The 14,441-nt window shown below is 41.6% G+C and overlaps 1 protein-coding gene across 7 annotated transcripts; it reads right to left on the bottom strand.

Annotated features, from left to right (window-relative positions):
• Positions 1-3,666: 3,666 nt before the first annotated feature.
• Positions 3,667-14,355, bottom strand: LOC116922753 (acetyl-CoA carboxylase). 7 transcript variants are annotated; one of them, XM_032929148.2, is made up of 28 exons: positions 14,161-14,355; positions 13,947-14,007; positions 13,244-13,337; positions 12,959-13,179; positions 12,395-12,518; positions 12,181-12,310; positions 11,998-12,110; positions 11,736-11,922; positions 11,457-11,659; positions 11,176-11,385; positions 11,002-11,112; positions 10,704-10,934; positions 10,438-10,615; positions 9,781-10,364; positions 9,085-9,712; positions 8,713-9,020; positions 8,354-8,647; positions 7,932-8,297; positions 7,422-7,869; positions 7,163-7,359; positions 6,670-7,096; positions 6,126-6,604; positions 5,683-6,068; positions 5,371-5,596; positions 5,178-5,306; positions 4,747-5,112; positions 4,370-4,663; positions 3,667-4,301 (listed from the first exon to the last, which is right to left on the bottom strand). In XM_032929148.2, exons 3-28 carry the CDS (start codon positions 13,295-13,297, stop codon positions 4,005-4,007), a joined length of 7,191 nt encoding a protein of 2,396 aa, XP_032785039.2. In that variant the 5' UTR covers positions 13,298-13,337; positions 13,947-14,007; positions 14,161-14,355; the 3' UTR covers positions 3,667-4,004. The 7 variants fall into 7 exon arrangements, with proteins under 7 accessions (XP_032785039.2, XP_032785036.2, XP_032785037.2 ...); XM_032929145.2 differs by lacking the exon at positions 14,161-14,355 and having other exon boundaries at positions 3,667-3,910; positions 3,989-4,301; positions 13,947-14,116; XM_032929146.2 differs by lacking the exon at positions 14,161-14,355 and having other exon boundaries at positions 3,667-3,910; positions 4,003-4,301; positions 13,947-14,116.
• Positions 14,356-14,441: the final 86 nt, after the last annotated feature.

Here is a 14,441-nt window from a genome sequence, read left to right as displayed (position 1 = left end):
CAAAAGAAACGGTAATGTGACAGTCAAGTTTATAGTGGATGTAGCAGAGCTAGAGGTACTAAAAGAAGAAAATTTAAAACTGTAAAATAAACCGTAAAAAAATGGGGAAACCACTATATTGTGAACAGATCTTCAAACTGTTTGGGCAGCTATGGGGAAACGAGAGATTGAAGTGTGTCAGCAGCTAGCCTCCTTAAAAGAAAAATTAATTCAAATGGATACACAGTATTCAAAACAGCTGGAAGCATTAAGACAGAAATGAAGTTCAAGGTTTTTTTCTTTTCATTTTACCAATATTATTTAGTCTGTGTAGGCATTATATACTTATTTGATAAGTGCATATTTTTTGTAAATTGTTAAAATTTTTCAGGAATTAGATTTCGTGAAATTACATAACAAGTGCAAGAGATGGAACAAAATGCAACAAAAAATAAAAGACTTCCAACCTTTGCCTACAAAAATGTTTAAGGTATTTGAAAAATCTGTAATCATGTTAATAAAGTGACTTTTTTGGTATTCTTATATTTGTAGGAAAAACCTAAAGTTGGAGGTTGATCCATCTTTTTTTCGTTGCAAGTTTTGTAAACAAATGGTAAACTGGTAAAATGAAGCAACACATAACCTATTACTTTGGATCAATTGTTTTCACAAGTGAAGATTGATTCCACAATCTTCAGCTTCCCAGTCAGAGACCCATCCTCAAAGCCATGGGTGATAGATGATATAAAATATTTATTAATTTAAAAAATTTTATTTTAGGTTAGTGATTGCAGAGTCAGAGAACAATGTGTGGAATCTGATATTCTAGCCCTGGAAATCCCAGGTGCACTTCTGCTTCAACAAGGCTATAAAGCAATAATAATTTCAGGAGGTAAAGATTGAAACCAAAAACAAATCAGACATTTTTTAGTTGGCTTTTCTGCTTTATGCATTGTTACCCTTAACTTTTGGCAAGCAACAAGAAGGTATTGTGTGTGTCATAGTGGTTCACCTTCATGACAGTGAACTGGTTGAACTAAATAGATTTATGTTGATGATTCGTGTTATCATTACCGTTTACTAATGAAAATCATGACATCAGTTTTCACTCTACACAATTTTTATTATTTCTAAGTTTCCATATCTTGCAGCTACATTATATAGAAATACAGTCAATATGTTCATGTAACTCATGGCTCTATGGTTGAGCACCGGTGTGGTATGCCGAAAGTCTAGGATCGATTCCCGACAGTGTTAAAATGCTCTGAGGTTAAAAATTAGTCAATGAATCTTGTACACGCAACGGTAAGCACTTTCAATTAGTGTATAATCCTGAAATATCACAAGATGAATGCGAAGTAAGACAGAAAATATAATAGCGGTAAAACAATCAAATGCTTTTTATGTACAAATTTACCTAGGTACAGCAATGTGCAAGTGCAGTAGATTTATAACAATATCAGTTGTAGCTCAGTGGTAGAGCATTGACTGTATAAGCTAAAGGTAGTGGGTTCGATCCCCAAGCAACACATATTGAATGAATGAGTAGTTAATTAGAAAATTTCTCAAAACGCAATGTACGATCATTCGTCTAAAGTAAATGGAACTGAAACTAAAATCTGCAATGAGATTCAAATGGAAGATAATGCATGAAACGAAGCAACACAAAATTAATATTTTCAAATATTTGTATTGTTTAAGTAGCAGTTAGTAGTTTAAGGCAGTGTCTCCACTTGTCATCAACCAAGACAAGCCGAGACACTGCCTCAATTGAACTTGAGTCCCCGGGGAGATTACCCGGGGCGTGGCTAAGAGAAGCCGGAAGAGGATGGAAGGTTTCGGACAAGTTTTTACGTGAGCGATTAACCGTTAATTCGGATTTGTGGGTAGCCTCTTCGCCCTCCAAAGATATCATAGAACTTGAGGACCCCCACGTCCCCTTTCCGGACAGCGCACTCACAACCTTTGCTGCTGATCACAGTAGGGGCATGACCCCCTACGGGCTTATCACAAGTCAAGGGGAAACGGGGCCACAGAAAAGAAGGGAGCCCAGATATGCACTTCAATTTATAAAAATTTTTATATTTTATCTTCGAGATGAATCCGCGACTAAAGGTAACGTGCAGGTAGCGTCCTTTGAAATTTCCACATGCCCTTCCAGCTGTTATCGTTTTATAATCTTGTTCAAGTATGTACCTCTTTTGATTCAGTATGATTATTAATCTATGTTGGCCTAAAGGAAACGAAACATTAATCAATATAAAAACGATTGCCTATAAATATGTATTCAATAAAAACGTGCAATCCTTCCTTACCTCTTGTTCTGGAGAACTGATAGCATTCATTGTATTCAGCTAATGGTTCTCCAGATCTCCTTGAATTTTAACATTCATCTTGCATGGAAATCGTCCAGTCAGCATTTGGTCATTACTTTCCTCTTTAATACATTCTGTTGATGGATGCGTTGCTGGATGATAACTTGCCGGACGAGGCGGAATACCTCGTGCATTTGATCTGTTTGGATGCGGATGACTTGCTAATGCTTAAATTTCTGTTCTTATGTCAAGGAAAAGAATACCCTCTTCCGATTTACCTTTGCGGATCGATATAACCTCGAGATAAGAATAATGCATCAAAGTTTTCTTTTAAAAATTGAAGATTAGTACAACTTTTTTCGAAGCACAAAGTTATTAAATTACGTGAGCAATGATGTCGAGGAAGTGAACATCATTCCAACTGATGCATCGGACGGCGAAGAAACTCCAACCAAAAAGCGACGACTTTTCTAATACCTCTGCAAACTAGACAATAAACTGTACTTCAATTAGTTTTTCTCATGGGTTTACAAGCAGAAAAACCCAACAGACCTAGAACTTCAGCTTTGTCCTGGGATGGTTCAAAATGTTCAACTTGATTTCAAGAATCCTGCATCAGAATGACCCACTGGGGAGGTCTGATGTCACAAACAGGGAGCCATTTTTGTTGAGACACATGATCTAAATCTTCTGTCCAATGAAGCAAAGAAGCAACGTAATTCTATATTTAAAAAATTTTTTAATGCCATTTTTGTTATACTTGTTTGGCTTTGTAAAAGTGATACCAATTTACAACACAGTCGTGTTTGCTACGACTATCATCTATCACCCGTGGCTTTGTGGATGGGTGTCTGCCTGGGAAGCTGAAGATTTGGAATCAATCTCCACTTTTGAAAAAAATTTATTTAAAGTAATAGGTTACATGATGATTCATTTTACCAATTTGCCATTTGTTTTACAGAACCAGTAACGGGAAACTAATGTATCGTCCTCCAACTTTAGGTTTCTCCTGCTAATTTAAGAATACCAAAAAAGTCACTTTATTGTCTTTATAAAAGTTATATCAATTTACAACACAATTGTACCAACTTTGAATCGCTTAGCTTGATTTAAATGGTGAATTACTTAGCGTTGAAGCATAAAGTATACCTTCATGGTTGAAGAAAAACCTGAAGTCAAAATGTGACAGCACTTTTAAAAACTATAGTTTTCGCCAGCATCTGGCGGAGAGCTCTAGGACTCGGTGATCCTGGCAAACAGTTAGTCTGCTTATCCAGCTGTGGAGATGTTTTTGTGCGTGGATAGGGTAGAGTTGGACCCCAGAAAAATTGTTGATTTTTAAGAAGTACTGAACTGCCTGAACATGTGTACACACTCTTCAAGATACTCTATATTTCCTCTTTGGTGACGAGAAAAAACATACAGAGAAATCAAAAGTAGCATGGAGAGGGTATAAATTTATGCATTGATCAAAACATGAATTTTACACATTCAAACTTTACTATAAACCTACAATATTTGAGGCTATGCTGCACCAGCTGTGCTGGATGCGACGAAATACGTGACGAGCATATGATAACGAAGACCTTAGGAATGCTTTTTTTGCCGAATTCCACCTGATAGAACCAGAAATAACAAACAGCTATAGACTGATAATGATGTTTGAGCTAAAAAAAAATGCCACCGGATCTAACCGGCAGTTGTTTACGATCATGGGGCAGTACTAGGGCTGCTTTCTACGGAAGCACTACAGCTCGTAATGGCGCTTCCGGCAGGAGCCACTACCTGACCTGCCGTAGCGGGGGCAGGCGCCGGGCTTCCTTCTAGACGACCTATGGCTTTGGCCACTTCAGCTCGTTGAGCGGGACTCAAATTTTGTACAATGTGCACAATTGAGTCCAGTCCGATTTCAGGGGTCTCTTGTATTAAAGCACGGACCTGACCAAGGGCAGATTCGCGCTTCAAACAGCGAATGTTCTCCAATAGAACAGGCTTGCGACAATCACCCTGAATGGACACGTAAATCCCTTAGTTTTCTTGTGTTAGAAATAGGTTACACGACGTTAGGATTATACCTTGAGTTGGCTCTCTAGCCAATCAACAGCGACTCGATTGTCTTCCCATAGGTAGCCATCGGTTGCTCCTTTGTCTTCCACAAACCAACGACGAAGCATGGCTTCGGCTTGCGGATGAGTAAGTTGCCGCTGAACTTCAATAATTTGACACACGGTTTCTTTTTCCAGGAGGCGGCGTCGCAAACGCCAGTAGAAGAACGTACGCGATTTTTTCCACGGGACGATATCCTGAATAACGCCTTTCTCATGCATACGTTCTGGTGTGTCGTGCAAGTCGGCGAAATACGTCGAAACCTGTATCCAACGTCCAATGGAAAATGATTTTCAATTCATGATCGAACAGGAAAAACTTCAACAAACATATCGTTGCGATTTACCTGGCGATACATTGGGGCTAGTAAATCTTCACGTTGGTTTAGTTGCTGCTCCAGGCTTCTTTTCTCTGCTGGGTTCAATTCCGGCTTGGACAGTTTCTCGCGCAGTCCTTGTATGACCGGATCAATGCGTGCCATAGTCTTGAGCAAATCCTTGAGTTTGAACTTGACCTCGACTACGCCCTCCGGTTCCAGCACGCCCCCGCGCGATTCTGGATCCGCATACATTTCCATGTACGATTCGTTAATAGTTGGGTCAATAACGACCCAGGCTCCACCACGAAGCTCGGCAAATGGTGGGATATAGACCATTATGGGCTGTTTGTATTCACGCAATCCATCCACAATATATGCGCCGAATTTAACCACCTTTTGACGAATCGAAACCGTTAGCCACTAACCTCCCAACCTGAAAATTCACCATTGAAATTTACCTGCTCGTACATGTCCTTCATTCCTCCCGAAAAACCACGCCAATTGGCAAAAATGATCAAAGGCAATTCTTCGCGGCTAAAATCTAAAATAGCTTGAGCCGTCTTATAAGCGGAATCAGGGAACCAGACCTATTTTCATCCCCAAGAAATACGAAATTACTATTTAGTTCTGTTTATCAAACGATTTATTTACCTGTCCAGCTTGTGAAACTACTTTGGCTTCAGAGTCGAGATTGGCAGGATCAGCAGGTAGGTTGAGTTCCACCGTGCGCGTCTCGACGGCAATAACTCCTACAGGGATACCACCTAGTCTCGCCCTGCCACAAACGACAGTTTGTGCCCAAGCAGCCATAATCTCATCAAATGATCCTCGGTCAAAGAACCCAGATTCCCATTCATCCGGATGAAGTGGGTTTTGCCTACAGGAAAAAATTCATAGAAAAAAGGAAGCATCTTTCACAATCTTCCACACGTGACTGAAATGATAATTGACCAAACTATTTACCTGCCAGATAGGAGCCATCGAGGATCGTAAGGTGCTTTGGTTGGCACGTACTTAATTTCACGTTCAATGGAATCGTAAATCGGATTGATAGGTAGAGGTGAACCCTTGCATTTGGGCATGTACGACAGCCAACGCAAAATACTTTGGATACCTTCCAAGTCGTGGGCGTCCGTACGATGAGAAACGCCGTTATTGTACATAATTTGGATGCCACCAAGTTGAGAATTCGATGTATAGACCTCTCGTCCCAATAGTCTGTTAAGAGCACTGTATCCCGTTAAAATGATGTGCGAATTTTCAATCTGGATGACACGTTGTCCTAGTCGGACCAGATAGGCGCCAATGCCAATGGCTCGACATGACACCAAGGAAATTGTCACAATATCCTAGATAGATGCTCAATGTGAGTAGGGTTACCGCGTGAAATTGAAAATTAGACATACGTTGTAGGCCTGTGAAGACTCTCCAGCAATCATTCCAGAATGACGGAGATTCTCAACGCCTAGACCATCTTCCTTGCCAATAATGTCTGTAATTCTGTACCGTGCCTCACCATGCTCGTCAATCAATTCAGCACGAACTGAATTCACAGCTGCTACTTTCTTGAAATCGTCAGGAGTCAGATAAATGTACTTAAAACCCTTTTCCGGATCACTATTGTCAACCCACGCCACACGGAAGAGGTGCTTGATCTCTTCTGCCAGACCAATCCTCGCTCCGCTATTGGCAGCGATATAGACACGGGGTATTTTGAGTGCCCGGGCCAACTGCGATGCGGCCAAAAAAAGCTTATCTTCTTGTGGACCAAACGAGCCGATCATGAAGGTGATATCATTGCAAATGACAATGATTTCACGGCCAGTTGGGTACTCTGGTGTGATGAGTTTGACTCTCCAGGCTACCATACCGATATTATTCTCACCTGAAGTTCCATCAGACATAAAAAATTATTCTAATAAAGTACAAGCTTATAAAAGAGCAACGTACCCGGAAGTCTTTTTTGTTCGACTAAATTTCCTTCGACGTCCAGTACCAACTCGACAGAGGAAACTAATAATTCGGGAAGGAGAATGTTCTCTTTCGGGTAGCGGGCGATGTGTTCATTCCACATACGTTTGCATGTCTGTCGAAACATATCCGGATAATCGTATACATACGTTGTGCCGTTGGATTGCGCCTGGAATCGTTTAAGCTGCAAGTAATCTTTGGTCATGTAAGGGGTTGAGATAGGAAGGCCGTGAAGAGGACCGTGGCGAGGTCCATAAGCTTCAAATTTGACGACTCCTGTTCGTGGATCAGTGGTTTCCCTATACATGCAGATGTCAAGGTAATATCCACTTTCATTGTTGAGGCACAACCGGATAGGCACGGTTTTGCCATTATGCGTCTGCCGGATGATCATCTTGAGCTCAGCCTAGATATCATGAAGCGGATGAGGATTAGTAATTGTTTATGCATATTTTTCGTTCTGAAAACGAACCTGGAGAACGCGAAGTTTCCACAAACGCGGGCCGTAACGCATTACCATGGCTCTAACACTCTCTTCAATCTTCGAAGGGTCCATAATGACCGTTGGAACAAAATTAAGGAATATATGATTGCAATCTGTTCGTCGGCTGTACGGATGGGAGAAGGCCACTTCCAATTCATCCATGGCTTCCAGCAGCAATCGCTCACCTAAAAAACCGATGAAAACGATGAAGTCCACCCAATTGGAAGAAAACCATTTTCAAACTTACCTTCGTTTTGCAAATATTCAAAAGACGCTTCTTTTGTAATCAGATCAGAATGGCGAATGATAGATCTGATAAAGAAGCGATAATCAGTTACCTCCTGTCCTTTGGCCACTTTGGCCTTGCCTAAATAAAGATGCATTTTTTGGTTGGAGGTTGGCAAAGCCTCCAGTTCGTAGGTGCGTAATCGATTGATTTCAAGCTGAAAGGCAAGCGCAGGCTCAAGATGTCTGTAAATTCGATCCTCATTGAAATTGTCTCGAGAGCGGAAGGTAAAGAACTTTGGATGTTGCCGACGGAAGAGAACGACAAAGGTAATTCGACGGATACCGCGTTCAATCAACTGTGGCCGCTTTTGAACACAAATCGCCGTAAACTTCTCGCTGAGAACTGTGTCTTCCACTTCTTCCGTGTAGCGAATGGCTACGTTAATGATGTGAATTGCCTCGGTAACCTGTTTTTTTCGAGACAATTGGAATACCAGAAATTTTTTCGATTTTTTTTTTTCATACGTACCAGTTGTTTGTTGAGATTGCTCATATAAGAGCGATTCGAGTACGAATGAGAGATTGTCACTGACTGTGAAAGCATATTGACCCCACAATTTTCGGCATCCGAATCCGAGCCGCCGTTATCTATGCTCTCGGGGGTAGAGGGTCGTGAGTCTTCGAACACCTCCATCATTTCATCAAAATGATTTTCAAAGTCCTCCAGACGAGAGAAAGCAGCCATGCAACCAGTTCGGTTGCAGTTTTCCAGGTCGGTGGGTAGGTCAACTAGGTTGGATACTTCGTCAAAACTAGGGATGTGAGACATGGCCAAATTCATATTGGCAGCCTTGTTGTGAGGGATGCGATTAGGATGTGACGAAGGAAGTAAAAACTACGAAAAAATATTATCATGCTAATGTTTCTATTTTGAACTTTTTGGCTTCTTACTTCAAAATGAACGACACAGAGATTTTCCGATAGATCCTTATGTTGAAGGCATGTTAATTCGTATGACGTGTAAGAACGGCGAACATAGACTTCCAATGCAGCCATCCTGACAGCCCGGTTGGGATGCGAAAAGAAATCGTGCAGTACGTCAAAAATGGACGTCTCAGACATGATGAGTTTCTGGAGATTCTCTGGGTGAAAGTCGTGACCATAAATATCTATGGCCGACAAGAAAATAGACTCCATTTGATTGTGTCGAAGCTCGTAAGCAGGTTGATGAGAAGCAATCAGCACCTATGGGATAGGCAAACTATTGTTGATTTTTGTAAATGCAATGGATTATTAAACAAAAGTCACACCTGTCTCGCCCTAAGAGCCACCTTAGCATTTTCCGAGCGATTAAGCATAGTTAGTTCTTTGAGAATGGTAGCCAATTCATCGGTAAGACCAGGTTCGTGGCTCCAAAGATGGTCAATGAGCTGCGTGACCAGCAAATTTTTCTTTGTCGTCTGCGAATGAGAAAAGATAGTAGCCACAACAGATGCCATAGTTTCCTTATTTTTCTCGCGCAACATTGACACGCTTTTATCGTAATGTCCGTTTTGAAATTGACTTTCTACCGCCAAGTACTGTTTCAACAAATCGTGCACTACTGCCTTCATCCGACCTGAGGAAAAGTAATAAAAGAAAAGATTAATTCACATTTACAGTTCAGATAAGCATCGATTTACCCCGAATGCCGTTGCGATAGCGTTGGACAAGTTGGACGATCCCTTGGGTAGTAAGGAAAAAGACATCACGATCGGCTCGTTTCTGAAGCGTGGCGGCGTGCGTGTCGATAACGCTTGCCACCTGCTGACTAGGAAACTGAGCCAGGACGGAAGTAATATTACTAGCGTAAAGAGCCATGAGCTTTCGTATTTTCTTTTCAACCGAAGCGGGAATTCGGCCAGAGATGGAAGAAATGACATCCTGCAGTTCTAACAGCGGTAAACTGGGATCCTTGAGTACGGTCATCATCTTCTCGATTGTTTCCTTGATCTTTGGCTGGAAAAAAGGTTCGGGTAGGCAGTAACCAGCAAAGGTATTATCCATAACAGATCGACAGCTTTGGTAGATTTGGTTCAGTTTATCGCCCCATACTGGAAGAGTGGAGCCAGGCTCGTTGTCTTGAAAGCGTCCAGTAAACATTTGAACGCGCTGGATACGGGAAGCGTCATCCAAATCAAGATGGGCGATGATGGCTCCCGGATCTAAAATTGCACCCGGCCGTTTGTTATAATACAGACAACCTGACTCCGTTACGGTGACAGTCATCACCATCTTCATCACTTCAATTTCAGCATATGCTTGGCCGGCCTATAACCAAAATAACGCAAAATTTTATTCGGCTTCCTACGTTTTCAATTAGGTTCTTTTCAATATACCTGAACGTGACCACCTTCCTCAACCATAAAGCCAAGTAGTTTGCCTGCTGTAGGTGTGCGAAGGATTGTGGGGTCGTTTTCTTTCTCAAAAATGCAGGTCTGGTTCCCAATGACGACCCGATAACGGTCGACCTCTTCTTTCATGTAGGTGGTGTAGCTAGCACCATCAACAGAAAGGAGAAGCGAACCATCGGCAAGCCTGTGCATCTCCAGTTCTTTGTACGATCCGTTAAGCGCGAGGAAATAACTATTGGGTCCCGATTTTGTCGTCTGTATTTTGTATTTGGTGCCTTCGTAGATTAGCTCCACTTCGACGCAGTTGGTTAGTGTGTAGGCCGGCAGAACTTGACCTCTTTCTAACGACGCTTGGAAGTGCTGGAAAGAATTAAGGATGGTCTGATCGGCTACGTGTAGCGCACCACAGATGACGGCCAGAAGATGATCAGGTTTCTCCGATTTGAACCGTTGAGCAATCATGGCGTCTAACCATGTCGTACTGATATTATTCCGCTGAAAATCTTCCGTTTCCAGTAGCGTGATCAAGTACTCCACCGTTGTGCGGAAGTCTCCTCGAATAGACAGCTCTGTTCAATAGGAAGGAATGACAAACAAACGGTTAAATGAATCTAAGACAAAAAGGAATGTTAAAATAATTACCTTTAAGTGCAATGACCATGTTTTCGCGAGCTTCTTCCCGATCTTCACCCCAAGAAAAGCAATGCCCGAATTGCGAATCAGCGAATTCATGCAATCCACCAGAGGCTGCAACACTAAAGTAACCCCAAACATTTTTGGAGGAACGGAAATTGAGTTCCTGCACTGTACCAGAGCTGGGCTATTTTGCCGATAGGAAAATAAAAGAAGACAACATGAAATAAAGTGACTGCTATAGAAAAAATACAATATAAAGCAATCAATATTACTTTGAATCCTTCCTCGGGATTCTCGCTCGTAATACGAGCAGCGATGACGTGACCCCATGGAGTGGGGGGATTAGGAGGATTTTCAAAATCAATCGGTATGTTGTCCCAAGGATTAAGGCGGTATAAAGTTCGAATCGATTTAATTCTATACAAGGGAATTCCCATTGCAATTTGTAGCTGGGCAGCTGGGAGATTTACGTCAGACACCATCTCAGTGCACGGATGCTCCACCTGCCATTCGCAACCAGGCACTTGTAATTGACTGAAAACAAATTGATAAAAACTGCAAGCAAGTCACCTGCAATCGAGGATTCAATTCCAAAAAGTAGAAGCTTCCATCCGCTTCATAAAGATATTCGACGGTTCCCGCGCTGACGTAGCCGACCATTTTCGCAAGGCGGACAGCAGCCTAACTCCGTCAAGGAAACGCATTAAAATTCAATCATTTTGCACATCAGAAGAGACAAGAAACCTTTTCCATTTGTTCAAAAATATGAGGTGGAGCAATGGCACAAGGAGCTTCTTCAATAATTTTTTGATGACGTCTTTGAATTGAGCAATCTCGGCCAAAGAGCGAAATAGCATTTCCGTACTGGTCGGCCAAAATCTGAACCTCCAAGTGATGCGCGCAACCGGCCGTTTTCATGATAAAAATAGGAGACCCCTGAACTTCCGCTTGGACCTGCTCATCAAAACCAAACAAAAATCATTAATAAGTGCAACGACCTCAAGCAAAACTGTAACGCAAGTAACCTGACGGAAGAGGTTAGCAAAATCATCAGCAGATTCAGATTTCCGGATGCCTTTACCACCGCCACCCTCACTGGCTTTGATCATGACCGGAAATCCGATCCTCTGGGCAGCCTCTAGACCTTCCTCAGCTGATTCAACACATCCCTTCCGGTACAACTCTGTAGAAATCTTTATTCGCTTATCACGAAATTCAGCTTTCAGACCTAGAATACAAATCAGTAAAATGCGATAAGCTCGGGTGTTCATTTCCTGAAACAATGCAGGGTCTTTCGCAATTACCAGATCCTGACCACGAAAGAGTTGGGATATCGGCCGTTTGTGCCACAATACTCGAAGCTATTTTGTCACCTAGTGCCCACATGGCCTTTTCAGGAGGTCCAATGAATACTATGCTATTTTTAATTAATAGCTCCGGTAATTTTGGATTTTCAGAAGCGTGACCCCATCCAGCCCAGACTGCTTGTACCTGGTCAGAAAAATCAAAACGTACAAATCGTTAAATTTTAGAACACCTTAGAATATTAGTATAAATTTTTTTTACCTGCATACGCTTGGCAATGTCCAAAATAAGTTCGACGTTTGCATAGTTATTGTTGTTTGTACCACCAGGCACGGGCACGTAATGGTCAGCCATTTTGATATACTCAGCATTGGCTGTCCAAAAATTGCAAAATCATTACATTTAAGTCTTTGACACTCTCTGAAATAAAAAAAAAAATAATACCTTTCAGGTCTTCAGGGGTAACCATAACGACGAATCGGATAGCTCGTTCGTTACGAAACATTTCATAAGCCCACCGACGTATGGAGCGCATGCATTTGACAGCTGCAATGCCATTATTGGCAATCAATACCTATATTTGGAAGAAAAACGAAGATGTACCCATTATCTGTCACCACCGTCACCTACAAACGCACAGGACCACACTACTACTCACTCGATTGATTACACGATTGCCGCCAAACTGTCTAACGAATTCTTCTGGTGTAGCCACATTGAGGTCTTTGTTGGCCTCCATCCCACGATGTTTCACACGCAAATGAATCTGCGACATAGTAGCTCTACATTTCAAACGAGAAAACAATCACACTAAAAAGTATGGGACGAAGCGTCACGCGATAAAACAAAAAACAAGTGTCTCTCTCTAGCCATTGGAGAATGGCAAGGGTCTTCCGATAGGGGCGACGTCAGAAACGATCTAAAGGCCGCTCGTTATCGCATAGTCTAGAATCCTGTTCTCTTTCAGTTTTGTTTCAATACACTTAGAACTGCTTTATCAGCTTCTGCTGGCAGTAAATGAAAAAAGTGGCCATCCCGTAATTCGAGTCACACGCTTCTGAACTATGTATGGGGAGTGATCCTTATCCCCATTCACCCACCCCGCTTGCGGATAAGTTTTTTTTAAAGAGTGTTTGAAACACACGTTGCGCGGATACGCGGGAAAATTATGTGATTTTTAAATTAAACAATTATAAATAAATATTTATGTTAAACTACATACCTCATTAACGACTTTTGCTGCTTAATGCTTTTGTTGTCCTGTCCGCTAGTAGACGAATCATCCGATATAGTGTCTTGGCTTCCAAGTGAGATGACATCCTCACACAAATCGCCACCACCGTTGCCCCCACTTTCCTCCTCTTCTTTGGTAGAAGCAGACACCGGACCAGGATTTCCGCTCTCCTCAGCACTATCTGACCCCACAAGAAAACTGACCTGCACCAATAGCCATATACCAATTTCGGTTGTTACCTTTGTTGCTTTGCAATGAGTTTAAGGTCCTTACTTGATTTGGGAGACGAACGGAATTGTTGCTAGTTGATCCTCTACTTTCAGCCATATCTGGGGTATCGTTCAAGTTAACGGCCGAATCGGCCAACCTGCAGGAAGAAACACTGCGAGTGAAATCGAGCTCACACGGCATGTTGGTGGCGTGCGAGTGACACAACGTGTTTGTGAATGGAAAGCGCTCTAGACCTCCAACTTTCCCAGCCCCAGGCGATTAAGATTTTATCGACATTCTTTTTTTCTCTCGTTGCCTAAATACATATCAAGATTTTTCAGCGAAACCAAGTACTTTGGGATTCAAATTCTAAAGAAACACCCCAACTTTTGTCAAGGGCAGATTTAGATTTTCAGGTATCTTTCTCGGAAGCTATGTTAGAAGTTATGTTTTGAACGGGTTTTCTAAGGTGAATGAACGAGGTTGGAGCCATCTGGCTGTTGTCTTATTTTCTTATGGCGCCTAATGACAAATAGGGAGCTACAAGCGATGGACTAAACTGATGCGCACTAAGGCGAATTCAGCCCAAGAGCAAAGAGTAAGATAAACATTTTTGCAACAGTCTTGGTTAAAATTGGAAATGAATGAACTATTTCAAATTTTAGGAAACAATAAATGCATGCTTGAACCAGGAAATATCCTACTTATTCTGCTTTCTTTTCTAAAAATTAAACACATTACCATAAAAGTGACAAAAGGGTTCTACCTATTTGAGAATGCCTGAGAAACAAACTTCCAGATGGTGTTGCAATAACTGACTTTAAAATCTGTTTCCGAATCACAAAATGAAAATTCTTGTTGAGAACAATTTTGCATTGAACCAGGATGGCACTATTAACGGTGCTGTTCCCGGGACAGGCACTCAACTACTAGATGCTGCTTTCTCTTACTGAAAGCTGAAGAAAACATTTTAACCATACCTGAGGACTCAGAAGTAGGCCACCAGACTTGCAATCACAGAAGAAGACCAACTGAACCACGAGATATTCAGATAGCGATTGTAAATCATAAATAAAGGAAAAATATTTTAAGAATCGTGTTCATCAAATTTAAAAAACATAAATAGTTGTTCAAAAATTGTCGACTGGTCGCAGTAATAAATAACCAAATAAGGAGCTCAAATTTTACCCAAAAGTCGTCTGCTTGCTTCTTGTTCTCGACTTCTCGCCTTAAGGCAAAGATTTAGCAAAATTCATTTTTT

This window comes from Daphnia magna, linkage group LG5 (assembly GCF_020631705.1).
Source record: "Daphnia magna isolate NIES linkage group LG5, ASM2063170v1.1, whole genome shotgun sequence".
Taxonomy (NCBI): domain Eukaryota; kingdom Metazoa; phylum Arthropoda; class Branchiopoda; order Diplostraca; family Daphniidae; genus Daphnia; species Daphnia magna.
Note: the sequence above shows the minus strand (reverse complement) of the source record. Positions and strands in the feature narration are given on the sequence as shown.